The 16,818-nt window shown below is 50.3% G+C and overlaps 1 protein-coding gene and 2 long non-coding RNA genes across 7 annotated transcripts in view; 1 reads left to right on the forward strand and 2 right to left on the reverse strand.

The window, feature by feature from the left end:
- The window catches only part of WBP1L (WW domain binding protein 1 like), a 78,319-nt gene extending 72,347 nt beyond the window's left edge, over positions 1-5,972 (forward strand). For 4 of the 5 annotated variants that reach the window (XM_077945394.1, XM_001113270.5, XM_028853499.2 and 1 more), the window contains one exon: positions 2,279-5,967. In XM_077945394.1, the coding sequence (XP_077801520.1) occupies positions 2,279-3,015 (737 nt within the window). In that variant the 3' untranslated portion in view covers positions 3,016-5,967. 5 annotated transcript variants of the gene reach the window in all.
- LOC144331320 (uncharacterized) lies at positions 236-9,352 on the reverse strand. Its single transcript, XR_013398372.1, has 2 exons — positions 8,164-9,352; positions 236-665 (listed from the first exon to the last, which is right to left on the reverse strand). It is a non-coding gene; the product is annotated as an uncharacterized LOC144331320 (long non-coding RNA).
- On the reverse strand, positions 5,319-8,038 carry LOC144331324 (uncharacterized). The gene is made up of 2 exons (XR_013398377.1): positions 7,600-8,038; positions 5,319-6,302 (listed from the first exon to the last, which is right to left on the reverse strand). It is a non-coding gene; the product is annotated as an uncharacterized LOC144331324 (long non-coding RNA).
- Positions 9,353-16,818: the final 7,466 nt, after the last annotated feature.

The raw sequence follows: 16,818 nt of genomic DNA on the forward strand, positions 1-16,818 counted from the left end.
TACCTACCTACCTTCCTTCCTTCCTCTCTCCCTCCCTCTTTTTCTCTCTTTCTCTCTTTCTTTCTTTCCCTGCCTGCCTGCCTTTCTATCCCTCCCTCCCTCTTTTTCCTTCCTTCCTCCCTTCCTTCCTTCCTTCCTTCCTTCCTTCCTTCCTTCCTCCCTCCCTCCCTCCCTCCCTCCCTCCCTCCCTCCCTCGCTCCCTCCCTCCCTCCCTCGCTCCCTCCCTCCCTCCCTCTTTCTTTCTTTTTTTTTTTTTTTTTTTTGAGATAGAGTTTCGCTCTTGTTGCCCAGGCTGGAGTGCAATGGTGTGATCTTGGCTCACTGCAACCTCTGCCTTCTGGGTTCAAGCGATTCTCCTGCCTCAGCTTCCAAAGTAGCTGGGATTACAGGCATGCACCACCACACCCAGCTAATTTTTGTGTTTTTGGTAGAGATGGGGTTTCTCCATGTTGGTCAGGCTGGCCTCGAACTCCTGACGTCAGGTGATCCGCCCACCTCGGCTTCCCAAAATGCTGGGATTACAGGTGTGAGCCTCCCCTCCCCTCCCCTCCCGTCCCCTCCCCTCCCCTCCCCTCCCGTCCCCTCCCCTCCCCTCCCCTCCCCTCTCCTCTCCTCTCCTTTCCTTTCCTTCCTCTTTGTTTTCCTTCCTTTCTTTCCCTTCCTTCCTTCCTCCCTCCCTTCATTCCTCTATCCCTCTCTCTCTTTAATGGCAGATAGTCAGATAATAGGACAATAATTATTAACATTTATTGAGCACTTACTATGTGCCAGGTACTGTGCTAAGCACCTAGTCCTTCTAGATGTGGAACTGAAACAGTTGTGGGCCGGGCTCGGTGGCTCACACCTGTAATCTCAGCACTGCGGGAGGCCGAGGCGGGCAGATCACTTGAGGTCAGGAGTCAGTATATAACGTGAATGAATTGAGATTTGGGGTTCATTGGCCTGAATTCCTCCCATTTTGCTTATTTCTGTGTGATATGCCTGAGCAGAGGTTGCCATGAAAGGGGCAACTGGAGGGGTGGCATTGGGACTTTTGAGCACCGAGAAACTTAGTGACTCTGTGAAGAGCACTTCCCGGACTTCCCTGGGGCTTCTTACGTGTGACCTCTCAAAGGGTCAGTGGAGGCCCAGGTGTCCAATTTTCCAAAGCCAGTCTGCGTGTATTCTACAAAATAAACTTTCACAATTGTTTCTTTTTTTTTTTGAAGACAGAATCTTGCTCTGTCACCCAGGCTGGACTGCAGTGGCACAATCTCGGCTCACTGCAACCTCCTCCTCCTCCCGGGTTCAAATGATTCTTGTGCCTGAGCTTCCCAAGTAGCTGGGACTACAAGGACGTGCCATCACACCCAGCTAATTTTTGTATTTTTAGTAGAGATGGGGTTTTACCATGGTGGTCAGGCTGGTCTCGAACTCCTGAGCTCAAGTGATCTGCCCGCCTCAGCCTCCCACAGTGCTGAGATTACAGGCATAAGCCACCGTGACGGCCCATAATTATTTCAGTTCCACATCTAGAAGGGTTAAGTGCTTAGCACAGTGCCTGGCATATAGTAAGTGCTCAATAAATGTTAGTAATGTTATATTATAATTAAATTATCTGTGTCATAAGGCATTCAGCACATTCAAAAGATAACTCACCTAGCATGTTTTTAATAAGCTTTGGATGGCATAGGCCCCTTACCCTTCACCGGTCACCCATCTGCTCCTGATCTGAGCCAAGGTGAAGTTTGGTTTGTGTTTCCAGACCACCTCCAGCCACACTAGAGACAACAGAGATTTCTAACCCCCTAGCAAAAGACCCTGCGTAGTGCATTTGGAAGGTTAGGAGGAAGAAAAGTAGTTAAGAAGTCTAAGTCAGAGACCCTGACCCCGAGGCCTGTGGGACTTGGATGAAGGACACAGTCTAAGCAAGAACACGAGACTCGTATGCATGTGGAAATAGGTCCATTCCAGGCAGAAGTTATTTTTTGGCCATCTACCACGTTTGCCTAATTCTCAGCCTTAACTCCCAACAGGCATGAAGTCCTTGCCTACGAAGCAGCTTTAGGGGCTCTCAGATTTCAAGCAGCTAGGTTAGGCCCCTCCCAAACTGTCCCTCTCTCTCTCTGCAGAATTGCTCACAGCTCTCTCTCCTCTGCCCACAACCAAGAGCTGTAGCCATCACTTGGTGGGTGCTCTGGGGTGGGAAGAGACAGTGCAAATGTTCAGCGGGAGCTTTGCAGTCTGCCCTAGAACATGACGAGCGCAGTAATTTCTCCTTCCTACCTCCTCATTTTAGGGTTTTTGCCAAACTATTTACTACCTCCTTATGAGGAAGTGGTGAACCGACCTCCAACTCCTCCCCCACCATACAGTGCCTTCCAGCTACAGCAGCAGCAGCTGCTGCCTCCACAGTGTGGCCCTGCAGGTGGCAGTCCCCCGGGCGTCGATCCCACCAGGGGATCCCAGGGGGCACAGAGCAGCCCCTTGTCTGGTCCCAGCAGAAGCAGCACAAGACCCCCAAGCATCGCTGACCCTGAGCCCTCTGACCTACCAGTTGACCGAGCAGCCACCAAAGCCCCGGGGATGGAGCCCAGTGGCTCTGTGGCCGGCCTGGGGGAACTGGACCCAGGGGCCTTCCTGGATAAGGATGCAGAATGTAGGGAGGAACTGCTGAAAGATGACAGCTCTGAACACGGCGCACCCGACAGCAAAGAGAAGACGCCTGGGAGACACCGCCGCTTCACAGGTGACTCGGGCATTGAAGTGTGTGTGTGCAACCGAGGCCACCATGACGATGACCTCAAAGAGTTCAACACGCTCATCGATGATGCTCTGGATGGGCCCCTGGACTTCTGCGACAGCTGCCATGTGCGGCCCCCTGGTGACGAGGAGGAAGGCCTCTGCCAGCCCTCTGAGGAGCAGGCTCGAGAGCCTGGGCACCCGCACCTGCCACGGCCACCCGCATGCCTGCTGCTGAACACCATCAACGAGCAGGACTCTCCCAACTCCCAGAGCAGCAGCTCCCCCAGCTAGAGCAGGCCCTGCCAGCACCCACAACTTGGCAAAGCAACCAGGGTAGGGGAGAACCACGAGAGAAGCATTAAGTGACTTTCAAAGACTTTCAGAGTACAGCCACTTGGTTCCTTTTTGTTTGTTTTCCTCCTTCTCTCCTGCATTTTCCTCCATCTCCAGGTACAGTTCGGGGTGTGGATGCTTCTCCTTCCACAAGGGCACAGTGTTGTGGAGGCTAAGTTGGTTCTGTGACTCATTCCTCATACTCCAACTCCATCTCCGTTCTTTAAAGTCAAATCTCACCTACCTGTTTGGATCAGAGAGATGTGGTTTAAAAGCCCCCAAGGAAAGAGGCTGGGACTGTGCCCTGTCATGATTCTTGGTGATGGATTAGGTTTGTGCTCTGATTCTAGTTTAAGAGAACGTTGCCGTGTCTCAGTCCAGGAGAGGCAGCCCATCTTGGCCCTGGATGAAAAAGGAAGCCCACAGAGGCCCAGGGCTTGTCACTGTGGCTGCCAGTGTCTGCCGAGCCAGCACTGAGCTAATCCTGTGGGAGGATGAGAGCTGCTGGGCCATTGTATGATAGGTTGGTAGGGGCTTGTTGATCTGTCAAATTCCAGGTGACAAGATCGATGCACCCCATGTGCCCTTGAGGTGCCTCTTCCCCGGGCTCTGGCTGGCTGCAGGCTGGTTCTGGTGTGAAAGATGATACTGCCTTTTCTTCGTTTGTTTGTTTCCTCTAAAAACAAACAGCAAAAGACAGCTGAAAACAAGAACTTCACCGGTGGGCAGGCAAGAATTCTCTTCTGGAAACTGACGTTTGTGGCTCTTTCCCAAGTTGGCTTTCAAAGAGCCTGGCTGCCGTTGAGCCAGAAGATGTCTTGTGTGAAGGCTGGGGTGGAAGCTGTCTTGGAACCTCTGCGAGCCGGGGGCCCTAAGCCACAGCAGTGAATAGAGGCGCAGCGCTCGGCCCCTCTGCCCTTTGGTCTGTGTTCACAGGTGACCCGTGTCAGCCTGTGTTGCCAGCACACGCCCTGCGGGCCTTCATGTCTCACTGTTCCGTATGAGGAAACAGACAGCGGACTGAGGAAGCCATGGCCCCTGAGAAAGGGCCCCTGTGGCCTGGCTCTCACACAGAATTTTATCTTTGATTCTGAAGAAATATTTTTTGTGGGTTTTTCTTTCTTTTTTTTTTTTTTTTTGGTGGCGGTTGTTGTTTGTTTTAAACTGACCACTTGGAAGAAATACCTTGGTTATCTGTGGTTTTCATGCCTTGTCCCTGCCTCTGCCCCCACCCCTTTTGAGTCGGGTGACTCATTTTTCTGTGTAGAGACTCGGTGGCCCAGGCAGGAGGTGGAAGCAGCCGTCCGGAAGGCCCTGGGGACGCTTGTGCCTGTTGCTCAGCTTCAGGTCACCGGCTGAGCTGTGACAGGAAAATCCGAATGGAGGCAGCAAACAGCCAAAACAAACATTCCCCGCCCGGCCCTGTGCATATAAAGAGTCTGTTTCTTCCCCCAACTCTTGAACGATGATGATATTCAGACGAAGCATTGATGTTATGGAAGAAAGAAAGAAAAAGAAAAAAATATATATATATGTGTATGTCCAAAAACAGACAAATCCAAGGCTGTGAGGTAAACATGTCTGCATTTGGATTCCACAAAACCAAAATCCATGTTGAACAAAGTGAAGTCCGTACACAGTGACTTTTTGGGTGAGCCGTGTGTGTCTGTCCATTGTGTGTGAGCCTCAAGCCCTGTTTTCCTGTGAAGATACTTTGAGTGGCAGCCATTCTCCCCACGTGAACCACACGTCTGGAGCACAGACAGCCCTCTCAAGGTCATTGATCTTACGCATTTACTGTTTACCGAACAAATGTCTGACTGTGTACTCGGGAGTACTCCGCAGCATTGTCGACTGCAGTCCCCTGTGTTTGCCAGATACTGTGCTTGAAGTAGAGGTTTTACTCTACTCATCACTGCGATTTGCACATTGCTCCGTGGACACTCGGAGACCTGTGTTATGTTCCCTGTAAATGGAAGCGTGCTCTGAGCCTGTCTGCCTCCCTCGGCTGCTGCTGGTCCTCAGTACCAGCCCCCAGGGGTGTCCACAACCACTTGGGACAGAAGAAGGTGGAATTTCAGACAGAAGCTTGATTGGGTCTTCAGTGACAGGCTTGGACTAGCTGTGGCCCAGACATCGGCCCTGCCCAGAATTGCCAGGAGGAGGCTTTGCAGGCTGTAGCGGGGCCACAGGGCCTGCCTCCCTCTGGTGAGTCCAACAGTCGCAAGCAAGCTAGCATGTGGCCAGAGGCGGCCAGAGTGTGTCACAGCTCTCAGATGCCTTTCCTTCCACCTTTTTTTTTTTTTTTTTTTTTTTAAGAATCCCCAAATAACTCACTGAAGGGTCTCAAAGGCGAACAAGTTTTACCAAAATGAATCCTTTTTCAGTTAACAGATCAAATGGATGAGTTCTGACCCTCTCAAGTTCCTTTCCCCAGTTAGAGTGGGGAACTGGGCAAGTGTTAACTGTGGGACTCACTGCAGCGTCCTACCCTAAAGGCACGAGAAGACAGAAATGCAACCTGCGGAGCTGGGCTTGGATCCCAAGTCACAGTTTGGCCCCTGCTACAGGAGGCTGCCCTGCTCAGAGAGAGATTTAATAGGGAGCTGAAGGAATCCTTAGGGGGCCAGGGAGATGTGACTGAGACTGGTTTTCCACGTGAATGAGACGGGGTTGGTGGAGGGTTTGGTGCTACAGCCAGTCGGAAGATTTGCAAATGCGAACACATTCCTGTGTGGGGCACGCTACCCTTTGTCAGTTATTGTGAATATGTGTATTTTAAGCAATAAGATTCAGCTGGTCAGACTTTTCTGGGCAGTCTCGGTGACGCATTTCCTGTGCTGTGATTGTTCTGAAGACAGAGTGGCTCTAACCACTGTGAGAAGCCCGAATAAAAATTGATCCCCAAAATGCTACTGCTCTTTCTTGCTGCACTTCGTTCCCTTTTCTTCTTCCTCAGTCTTCAGGGAATTGCACCTCAAGATCCTAAACCACAAGCACTTTTCTCTACCCAGAGACTGAGAGGTTGTCACACAGCCATTGAGGACAGGGTGCTGGGCCAAAGAGAAACCACAGGGCCAAGGGCAGCTGGACAGGGCTGCTGGGTCCACACTCTGTCCTGAGGAGTCCTCCCCTCTCTCTGTCAGGGAATATTCCTGATGTTTGGAATACTTTGGAAAGTCCCATAAACAGGCTAAAATCAGATCCCGAGAAAGCAGAGACAAGTTTTGTCAGATACCCCGTTGCTAAAACATGGCTTGTTTTTGAGACAGAGTCTCACTCCGTCGCCCAGGCTGGAGTGCAGTGGTGCGATCTTGGCTTACTGCAGCCTCTACCTCCCAGGTTCAAGTGATTCTCCTGCCTCAGCCTCCTGAGTAGCTGGGATTACAGGCACCCACCACCACGCCCAGCTAATTTTTGTATTTTTAGTAGAGACGAGGTTTCACCATGTTGGCCAGGCTGGTCTCGATCTCCTGACCTCAGGTGATCCGCCTGCCTTGAGCTCCCAAAGCGCTGGGATAATAGGCCAGCCACCCTGGCCTGGGATTACAGGTGTGAGCCACTGTGCCCAGCTATTTTTTTAGTTTTATTTTTTAAATAATAGAGACGGGCTGGGCGAGGTGGCTCACGCCTGTAATCCCAGTGCTTTGGGAGGTCAAGCTGGGCAGATCACTTGAGCTCAAGAGTTTGAGACCAGTCTGGGTAACATGGCAAGACCCCATCTCTACAAAAAATACAAAACTTGGCTGGGCGTGGTGCTGTGCGCCTGTGGTCCCAGCTACGTGGGAGGCTGAGGTGGGAGGATGGCTTAAGCCCAGGAGGTGGAGGTTGCAGTGAGCTGAGATCACACCACTACACTCCAGCCTGGGCAAAAGAGCGAGAAGACCCTGTATCCAATATATATATATATATATATATACACACACACACACACACATATAATATATATATATAACATATATATATAGAGAGAGAGAGAGTCTAACTGTTGCCCAGGCTGGGCTCAAGTGATCCTGCTGGCTTGGTTTCCCAAAGTGCTGGGATTACAGGTGTAAGCCACTGTGCCCGGCCAAAACATGGCATGTAAAAGAAAGCAAGCACTCTGAGAGATCTTTTTTTGTTGACATGATAGACATGGGGGTGTATGCTTGACCTTGGAATTTAACACACAATATAATGTATTGAGTTGCCCACTTTCTGCCCAGCACTGTGTCAGAGGCCCAGGATAATGTCAGAGATAGAAGATGAGGCCTCTGCCCTCTAGAACTTACAGTTAGAAAGACAAAACGTGGCCGGGCGCGGTAGCTCACACCTGTAATCCCACCACTTTGGGAGGCTGAGGCGGGTGGATCACCTGAGGTTGGGAGTTCAAGACCGGCCTGACCAACATGGAGAAACCCCATCTCTACTAAAAATATTATAAAAATTAGCCAGATGTGGTGGCACATGCCTGTAATCGCAGCTAATCGGGAGGCTGAGGCAGGAGAATCACTTTAATTCGGGAGGTGGAGGTTGCGGTGAGCCGAGATCGCGCCATTGCACTCCAGCCTGGGCAACAAGAACGAAACTCTGTCTCAAAAAAAAAAAAAAAAAAATACCTGTGTGAAATAGTTAATTAACAATGTAAGTTTGAGGTGAAGTGAGTGGTACAGATATGGAGCTTTTCAGGGATAGTGGGAGGTAGTTTGAGGTCTTGAATGCCAAGCAAGAGGTCTCGGAGCTGATTTTAGGTAGTGAGGAAGCCACCAGTGTGCCAGAATCTGTCATCGTGGGCCAATGATTCTTTCCTAAGACAAAGAGAGTTCCTTTGTTTGTTTTACCATCTGCTTAAGACTGACCTCTTAGGTGTAAGTCGTTTTTTTTTTTTTTTTTTTTTTTTGAGATGGAGTCTCGCTCTGTCACTCAGGCTGGAGTGCAGTGGTGCCATCTTTGCTCAGTGCAACCTCCACCTCCCGAGTTCAAGCGATTCTCTTGCCTCAGCCTCCCAAGTAGCTGGGATTACAGGTGCCTGCCACCACGCCCAGCTAATTTTTGTATTTTTAGTAAGGATGGGGTTTCACCATGTTGCCCAGACTGGTCTCGAACTCCTGGTCTCAAATGATCCACCTGCCTCAGCCTCCCAAAGTGCTGGGATTACAGGCGTGAGCCGCTGCGCCCGGCCAGGTGTAACTCCTTGTTTGAAGAACAGCTTGCTACTTCTGCCCAGGGAGGACACCCCTACCCAGCAAGACTGCAGATGGGCAAAGCAAGGTAGTACACATCCTAGGAACCCTCCAGGAAGGGGTTCCTGCCTCCGTAAGTGGAGTGCCCACTGGTGGGCCGGCGCCCTGGGGATGCCGGCAAGTGAGTGTTGTCCTCGCTCGGCCCTGGCTTGCCCAGCAGTCAGCCCTGTTGTCTCTGTAGGCCAGTGTTAGCCAGACATGCCCCCACCCCTGTCCTTGACCCTCTGGCAGAGGACATTCCTGGCCCTTCGCTGACACTAGTGGAGTGGTTGCTGACTTGTTCTTTCTAAACTGTTGGGTTCCTTCAGGCAACCCCAGTAGGGCCACGCTAGCTTCTAGAGACAGTTCTGCTCTGAAACCACGGGAAAGAACTGGGAGCACATCATACTTGCCTTCTTTAAGCTAATGTCTGAGTGGCGCAAAAACAAAATGGTGTATAACTCTCAGGGGCTGGTTGCCAGGGGCTGGTTTCCAGAGGCTGTGCATGTACCCTGGGTGCCCAGGTCTAGAGGGGACACCATGCCATTGGACCCCAGGCTGCCGGGTCACTGAGTTCCTCATTTCTGTAATGAAGTTGCTTGTCTCTATTGCCCCATGTGACCAAGTGCAGGTGGCGACAGTACCAATGCCCGGAACTGCAAAACAGAGTACTTTTGGTGAACAAGAATTTCAAGAAACTCCACATTCTTCAGTTTCCTGTTTTCAGCCAGGGGTGAAAACCAAGGTTTGACTCAGAAAAGGAGGGAGAAGTGGGTTTGGTTGGTAGCTTCTTGCTGAATCTGCTGGGAAGGGTTGTGGGTCTTGGGAGGATTTGGGTTCTGGCCTGGGGGCAAGTGTGGCCTCACTGAACAGCTGAGCCTTTATTGAGCACCTAGCAGGTGCCAAGGCATGATAATGCAAAGATGCCTTAGGACTGGACAGAGTCTTGCTCTGTCACCCAGGCTGGAGTGCAGTGGCGCAATCTCGGCTCACTATAACCTCCGCCTCCCGGGTTCAAGTGATTCTCCTGAACTGGGATTACAGATGTGCACCATCACACCTGGCTAATTTTTGTATTTTGGGTAGAGACGGGGTTTCACTATGTTGGCCAGGCTGGTCTCGAACTCCTGACCTCAAGTGATCTGCCTGTCTCAGCCTCCCAAAGTGCTGGGATTACAGGTGTGGAGCCACCACGCCTGGCCCTGGCTCCTCTTTAGAAGACCTAATGGTGTTCTCGAGAGGAAGGAAGGCACGTTGGCAGTTTTAGTACCATGTAGAAAGCGCCACGAAGCATGTGTGCACAGAGGAGAATTTAGTCAAACTAGGGGATCAAGGCAGGTTTCCTGGAGGAGATACCTCTAAATTGAGTTTGTCAGGTGAAGAAAGGTGCAAGGGAATTCTAGGCAAATGTTTTTTCTGCAGACTATTGAATGTCTACTATGTGCCTGGTGCTGAAAAGCACAAAAAAGCATGGGAGGCCTACAATAGGAGACTGCATGGCATGTAGAAAGCTGCGAGCAATTTATCGCCGCATTCTGGGAAGTAGCAAGAGATCAAACTGGAGAGAGAAGCAGGTCATATATTTTAATATTTATTTATTTATTTATTTAGAGATGGGGTCTTGCTCTGTCACCCAGGCTGGAGTACAGTGGTACAATCTCGGCTTACGGCAACCTCCGCCTCCCAGGTTGAAGTGATTCTCCTGTCTCAGCCTCCCGAGTAGCTGGGATTACAGGTGCACACCACCACGCCTGGCTAATTTTCATATTTTTAGTAGAGATGGGGTTTTGCCATGTTGCCCAGGCTGGTCTCGAACTCCTGAGCTCAAATGACCCTTCTGCCTCAGCCTCCCAAAGTGCCAGGATTACAGGCATGAGCCACTGCACCTAGCAAAATATTTTAATTTAATTTGTCTTTATTGTTTTGTTTTAATTTGTCTTTATTGTTTTGTTGGTTGATTGTTTCCACAATGCCGGTCTTGTGTGAGCATCTTAGCTACATTTAAAAAAAAAAAAATTAGCCTCAAGCTGGGCACGGTGGCTCACGCCTATAATCCCAGCACTTTGGGAGGCTGAGGCGGGCGGATCACCTGAGGTCGGGAGTTCTACCCCGTCTCTACTAAAAATACAAAATTAGCTGGGCGTAGTGGCGCATGCCTGTAATCCCAGCTACTCAGGAGGCTGAGGCAGGAGAATCGCTTGTACCCGGGGGGCTCAGGTTGCAGTGAGCTGAGATCATGCCATTGTACTCCAGCCTGGGTAACAAGAGCAAAACTCCATCTCAAAAAAATAAAAAAATGTAGCCTCAAAACAGGTCTCTGAGGTAGACTGCAATTATTCCTGCTTTATTAATGGGATTGTGGCATCCAGAGGACTTAACTAACTTTACAAGATCACAAAGCTAATAAGTGGCAGAGCTAGGATTTGAAGCCAGGTCTGTTGGCTCCAAGGCAAATGTAATAACCAGAAGGCTGGGCAGTGAAGAGCTGTAATGTAGGTGCTCACAAGCCACATGAAGAACTTGTGACTTCTTCCTCTCTCTCTTCTCTTTTGGCCCAGGCTGGAGTGCAGTGGCACAATCTCAGCTCACTGCAGCCTCGACTTCCCAGGCTCAAGTGATCCTCCCACTTCATCCTCCCCAACTAGCTGAGACTACAGGTGTACACTGTCATGCCCAGCTAATTTTTGTATTTTTTGTAGAGACAGGGTTTTGCCATATTGCCTACGCTGCTCTTGAACTCCTGGGCTCAAGCAATCCACCTGCCTTGGCCTCCCAAAGTGCTGGGATTCCAGGCATGAGCCTTATAATTTCTTTTCAAAGGTGAGGGAGAACTAGCGAATGATACATTGAGCCAAGAGTAACATGGTGAAAAATGAAACAGACACCATTTCCTCAGGAGCTACCCTATCTCCTCTTGCTCCAGGGGGCAGACCCCCTCACACCCAGCCAGGCTTCACCTCCAAGAGCCCCTCAGTGCTAAAATGGCGTCACCCCGGGACAGGTGACGCTGCTTGCCACCAGTAGTCAGACCAATGTCAACTTCCAGGGAGGGTGTAACCCCTTGGAAACATTGTAAAATTCTCAGGAGTTACAGTTTGGATCTTGTCTCTTTTCCTTGAAAGAGTGTTTTTGCTCTTCCTCCAAGGGGATGAAAGTAGAACCTTCTGTGTTTGTGAGGGGAGAAGAGGATTTTTGTTTGACCTGAAATTTCTCCTCACTCTGTTTTGTTTGTTTTTGGCTTTTTTTTTTTTCCTTTGAGACAGAGTTTTGCTCTTGTCACCCAGGCTGGAGTGCAGTAGCACAATCTCAATCTCCGCCTCCTAGGTTCAAGTGATTCTCCTGTCTCAGCCTCTCAAGTAGCTGGGATTATAGGTGCCTGCCACCACACCCGCCTAATTTTTTGTATTTTTAGTAGAGACGAGGTTTCGCCATGTTGGGCAGGCTGGTCTCGAACTCCTGCCCTCAGGTGATCCACCCGCCTCGGCCTCCCAAAGTGCTGGGATTATAGGCGTGAGCCACCGCGCCTGGCCTCTCCTCACTTTGTTATAAGCCTGTTCCTCACCATAGCTTCAGATACCCTTCATTTCATGTTTTCTCACCAAGAAGTCTCAAGAAACCCAATCCCATGGAAACTGTGACAGAACACCTTCTGTGCTGGAGCCGTGAGTTTGTCTTTGGGTTCTCCACCCGCTGCCCGGCAGTCCGTCAGCCCTGGCCCTGTGTGGACGGAGCAGGCAGGCAGCAGGCCAGGGGCTGTAGTTGGCCCTCCGGGGACAGAGCAGGGAGGGTGGGTTCCCCAGGGTTCCATCCTGTGGGGGGATTCATCTGCACACACCCGCTCCCCCTCCTGACCAAACTGGTGGCTTTTGGGGAGATTTGTATAAAACCCTGAGAAGGACTCATTTCTTGGGTTTGGATATAGACAACGATGAGAAACCCAGTATTTATCAAGGCACTAAATGTATTTCATAGGTTCACATTTGATCCTCACAGTAACGCTATGACACAAACATCCCAGTTCCCCCCCCACCCGCCCCCGCCATATTACAGCTGGGAAAACCGAGGCTTAAGGCCACATAAGGTGTCCATGGCCACTCAGTCTGTAAATGACATCACCAGGAGGATCTGTCTCTGCAACCTGACTTTAAGTCATCTGCAGTCCCATCTGTGTGGGACTCTCCTGCCCACATGCTCCTTTCTGCCTCTCATCCGCACCAGAGCCTCAGAAGATGGGCTGCACAGGCGCTAGGTTCCCCCACATTATCCACGGGGAAACTGAGGCTCAGGAAGTTAGTGATGGGCCTAAGATCCAGGACCAGGAAACGGGAGCCGGGACCGAGCACCTGGGTGGTCTGGATCTAATTCATCCATTGCGCTTCCCACCCCACTGCACGGCCTCTGTGACCGGATCCACACCCTCCAGAGAGGGGCGCTAACATCTCTGAGTGTGACTGCAGAGAGGGCTCCTCATTTGCCTCAGGTTTTGTGGCCACCCGAGGCTGATAGAACATTCATTCACTCTCACCCTCCCACAATAGGGAAGGATTTCCCCTCCCATCAGCAGGGAGACTCAGGGGAACTGCTTTTCTTCCTTTTTTCTTTTCTTTTCTTTTTTTTTTTTTTTTTTTTTGAGACAAAGTCTTGCTCTGTCACCCAGGCTGGAGTGCAGTGGCACACTCACTGCCAGCCTCGACCTCCTGGGTTCAATGTGATCCTCCCACTTCAGGCTCCCAAATAACAGGGACCAGCTGGGACCACAGGTGCATGCCACCACACCTGGCTAATTTTTTGTATTTTTTTGTAGCGATGGGGTTTTACCATGTTGCCCAGCTGGTCTGGAACTCCAGAGCTCAAGAGATTCGCCCACCTTGACTTCCCAAAGTGGTGGGATTACAAAGTGCTGGTGTGGTGAGCCACCACCCCCAGCCCAGGAACTCCTTCTCAGTTTTTGTTTGTCTGTTTTGAGACGGAGTCTTGTTCTGTCGCCCAGGCTGGAGTGCAGTGGCACAATCTCAGCTCACTGCAACCTTCACCTCCCGGGTTCTAGTGATTCTCCTTCCTCAGCCTCCCACGTAGCTGGGACTACAGGTGTACACACCACGCCCGGCTAATTTTTGTATTTTTAGTAGAGACGAGGTTTCACCAAGTTGGCCAAGCTTGTCTTGAACTCCTGACCTCAGGTGATCCACCTGCCTCAGCCTCCCAAAGTGCTGAGATTACAGGCATGAGCCACTTAGCCCAGCCAGTAACTGCTTTTCTTTAAGACAAGAGTGGCCCATTTTTCCTGGGAGGGTTGGCTCTTAATAGCTCACTAGAACTGATTATTAAATTTTCAGGAATTTTATGAGCTGTTTATATGAAGCAACCAATTTAAAAAACTTGGCCGGGCACAGTGGCTCAAGCCTGTAATCCCAGCACTTTGGGAGGCCGAGACGGGCGGATCACGAGGTCAGGAGATCAAGACCATCCTGGCTAACACGGTGAAACCCTGTCTCTACTAAAAAAAGAAAATACGAAAAACTAGCTGGGCGAGATGGCGGGCGCCTGTAGTCCCAGCTACTCGGGAGGCTGAGGCAGGAGAATGGTGTAAACCCGGGAGGCAGAGCTTGCAGTGAGCCGAGATTGCGCCACTGCACTCCAGCCTGGGTGACAGAGTGAGACTCCGTCTCAAAAAAAAAAAAAACAACTTAAACCTACAATTGAGTTATATTAAAAACAAAGGTGGCCGGGCGCGGTGGCTCAAGCCTGTAATCCCAGCACTTTGGGAGGCCGAGACGGGCGAATCACGAGGTCAGGAGATCGAGACCATTCTGGTTAACACGGTGAAACCTCGTCTCTACTAAAAATACAAAAAAAACTAGCCGGGCGAGGTGGCGGGCGCCTGTAGTCCCAGCTACTCGGGAGACTGAGGCAGGAGAATGGCGTAAACCTGGGAGGCGGAGCTTGCAGTGAGCTGAGATCCGGCCACTGTACTCCAACCTGGGCAGCAGAGCGAGACTCCGTCTCAAAAAAAAAAAAAAAAAAAACAAAGGTAATAAATACTCAAAACTGATCATTTCCTAGTTATTTTACTACATGTTATTGTTATCTGTGCCTTTGAGGTTATTTACATTTATGTATCAGAATGGTGGAACTACTACATAATGGCATTTACTATATAATAATAGTGGTAAAAAACATGTAATGCTATTATGTGTCTCTTTCCAACCCTGTTTACTGGCATCACATTGGTACCTTAAAATTGGTCATGGTGGGAGTATTTACACCACAGTAATCAGCAAACACTACAAATCAGGGCTATTCCACACACCCTCGCCCCTCCCAGACCTGGTTGTTAAACATTTACTTATCACACCACTGGTTAGGACAGTCTGAGGCTCAAACGGTTAACTGTGAGGTCTTGGCAAAGACCTTCCAGCTTTGTCAAAGATCTGGGCTTCCTTCTGCATAAGGAGATAGAATTTATTTACTATCATTGAGCCAAATAACCAAGTGATTTAGAGCATTTGATTCAGTCCTCTTGAGTCAGAAGGTGGGACTCGGACATGGAACCAAATTAAGGACTAGCTAAAACAGGTAGCGGGGGCAGAAGAAGCTTTCCATAAGACATGCCTGCCACTGTGCCATGTCAGTTTACCATTGCCATGGCAAAACCTAGGAGTTAACATCCCTTTTTGTAGCAAAGACCTGATGACCTGGAAGTTACCACCCTCATCCTGGAAATCTCTGCATAATCCACCCCTTAGTTTGCATATAATTCAAAGCAGATATCCGTATGAGTGCAGCCCTGTCTCTGTGTTGCTGTTCTGAGCACACTTCCATGGGTAGCCCTGCTCAGTGAGGAGCAGCACCTCTGCTGCTCTGTGCACTGCTGCTTGCTGGCTACCACCACCAGCTTGCCCTGGAATTCGCTCTGGGTGAAGCCGAGAACCCTCCTGGGCTAAGCCCCAGTTTTAGGGCTTGCCTGTCCTGCATCACTCTTGTTTGTCTAACGTTCTATTTGTCAGGTGCTGATATGCAGGATAAAGAACATGAGAAGGCTCAGCCTTGAACTCCAGAGATACAGGAGGTGGACAGTGTCCCTGGGGGGCCCCACCCATTTCAAGCCCAGGCAGATGCTCAGATGCCAAGGTTCAGTTTAGGTTCAGTACCAAGGAACAGAAGCTGAGTGCTGAAGAGGGATAGTCATGGTGGACTCATGAGTTATAAAAAATGTATTTGAGCCTCAAGGTGGGTGGATTTAGATCAGTAGTGAAAAGCCCTTCCAGACAGGGGAGAGCAGTTTGGGCAGGAGTCAAAGTTCATAAAGTCATTTTCTAAACGGTCACTCACCTTTCCTGAAAGGTACTCTCCCGGCCAAACATCCCGAGAGCCCTTCGGCATGACCACAGGGGGCAGGTGGGAAAGCATGGCTGGCTCCTCACCATGCACCACTGAAATCTTGAGTTCTGGTCCCAGCCCTGCTGCTAAGTAGCTGTGTGATCTGGGGCAAGTCATAGCCTATCCCCAGCCTCCACAATGGCCCTCAGTTTCTTTATCTTCAAAATGAAGGTTTAGACAGGACACAGTGGCTCGCATCTGTAATCCCAGAAATTTGGGAGGTCAAGGTAGAAGGATCACTAGGGGCCATGAGTTTGAGACCAGCCTGGGCAACATAAAAAGATCCCCATCTCTTCAAAAAACTTAAAAATTAGCCAGAGTGGTGGCACACACCTGTAGTCTAGCTACCCTGGGGGCTGAGTCTGGAAGATCTCTTGAGCCCAGGAGTTCTAGACTGCAGTGAGCCATGATTGCACCACTGCACTCCAGCCTGGGTGACAGAGTGAGACCCTGTCTCAAAAAAAAATGAAGTCCATAGGAGAGTCTGTGGGCAGCTGCCCCCAGCCCCCATCACAAGCAGCCTGGGAGAGATGCTGACACCACAGCGAGCCCAAGGGAAAGGCTATACTGGAGGTTGTCCCCTTCCCTCTCCTGGTTCCTCTGCCACCATCAGCTGAGTGCTGGATTGAGTCAAGCTATCCTCAGCTCAAAGCAGAGGGGAATAAGATTGGCTGGAGGAAAGTTAAGTATTTCAGATTTGCTCAGAATTTGAAAGGCTTATTTATTTATTATTATTATTTTTGAGATGGCATCTCTCTCGCTCTGTCACCCAACTGGAGTGCAGTGGCACAATCTCTGTCACCCAACTGGAGTGCAGTGGCACAACCTCAGCTCACTGCAACCTCCACCTCCTGGGTTCAAGTGGCTCTCCCATCTCAGCCTCCTGAGTAGCTGGAACTACAGGTGTGCACCACCATGCCCAGCTAGAGATGGGGTTTCACCATGTTGGCCAGGCTGGTCTCAAACTCCTGAGCTCAAGTGATCTGTCCACCTTGGCCTCCCATAGTGTTGGGATTACAGGTGTGAGCCACTGTGCTTGGCCTGAAAGGCATTTTGTAGACTAGTGATGAACAGATAAGCAATTAGCAGAAGGTCTGTGTTCTCTGTGGAAGTGGCGGGTGAGTTTAACTGGGATAGAAAACATCCCAAGTTTGCAAGAATCTCATACAATGTCACTTGA

Source organism: Macaca mulatta, chromosome 9 (assembly GCF_049350105.2).
Source record: "Macaca mulatta isolate MMU2019108-1 chromosome 9, T2T-MMU8v2.0, whole genome shotgun sequence".
NCBI classification, from domain to species: Eukaryota; Metazoa; Chordata; class Mammalia; order Primates; family Cercopithecidae; genus Macaca; species Macaca mulatta.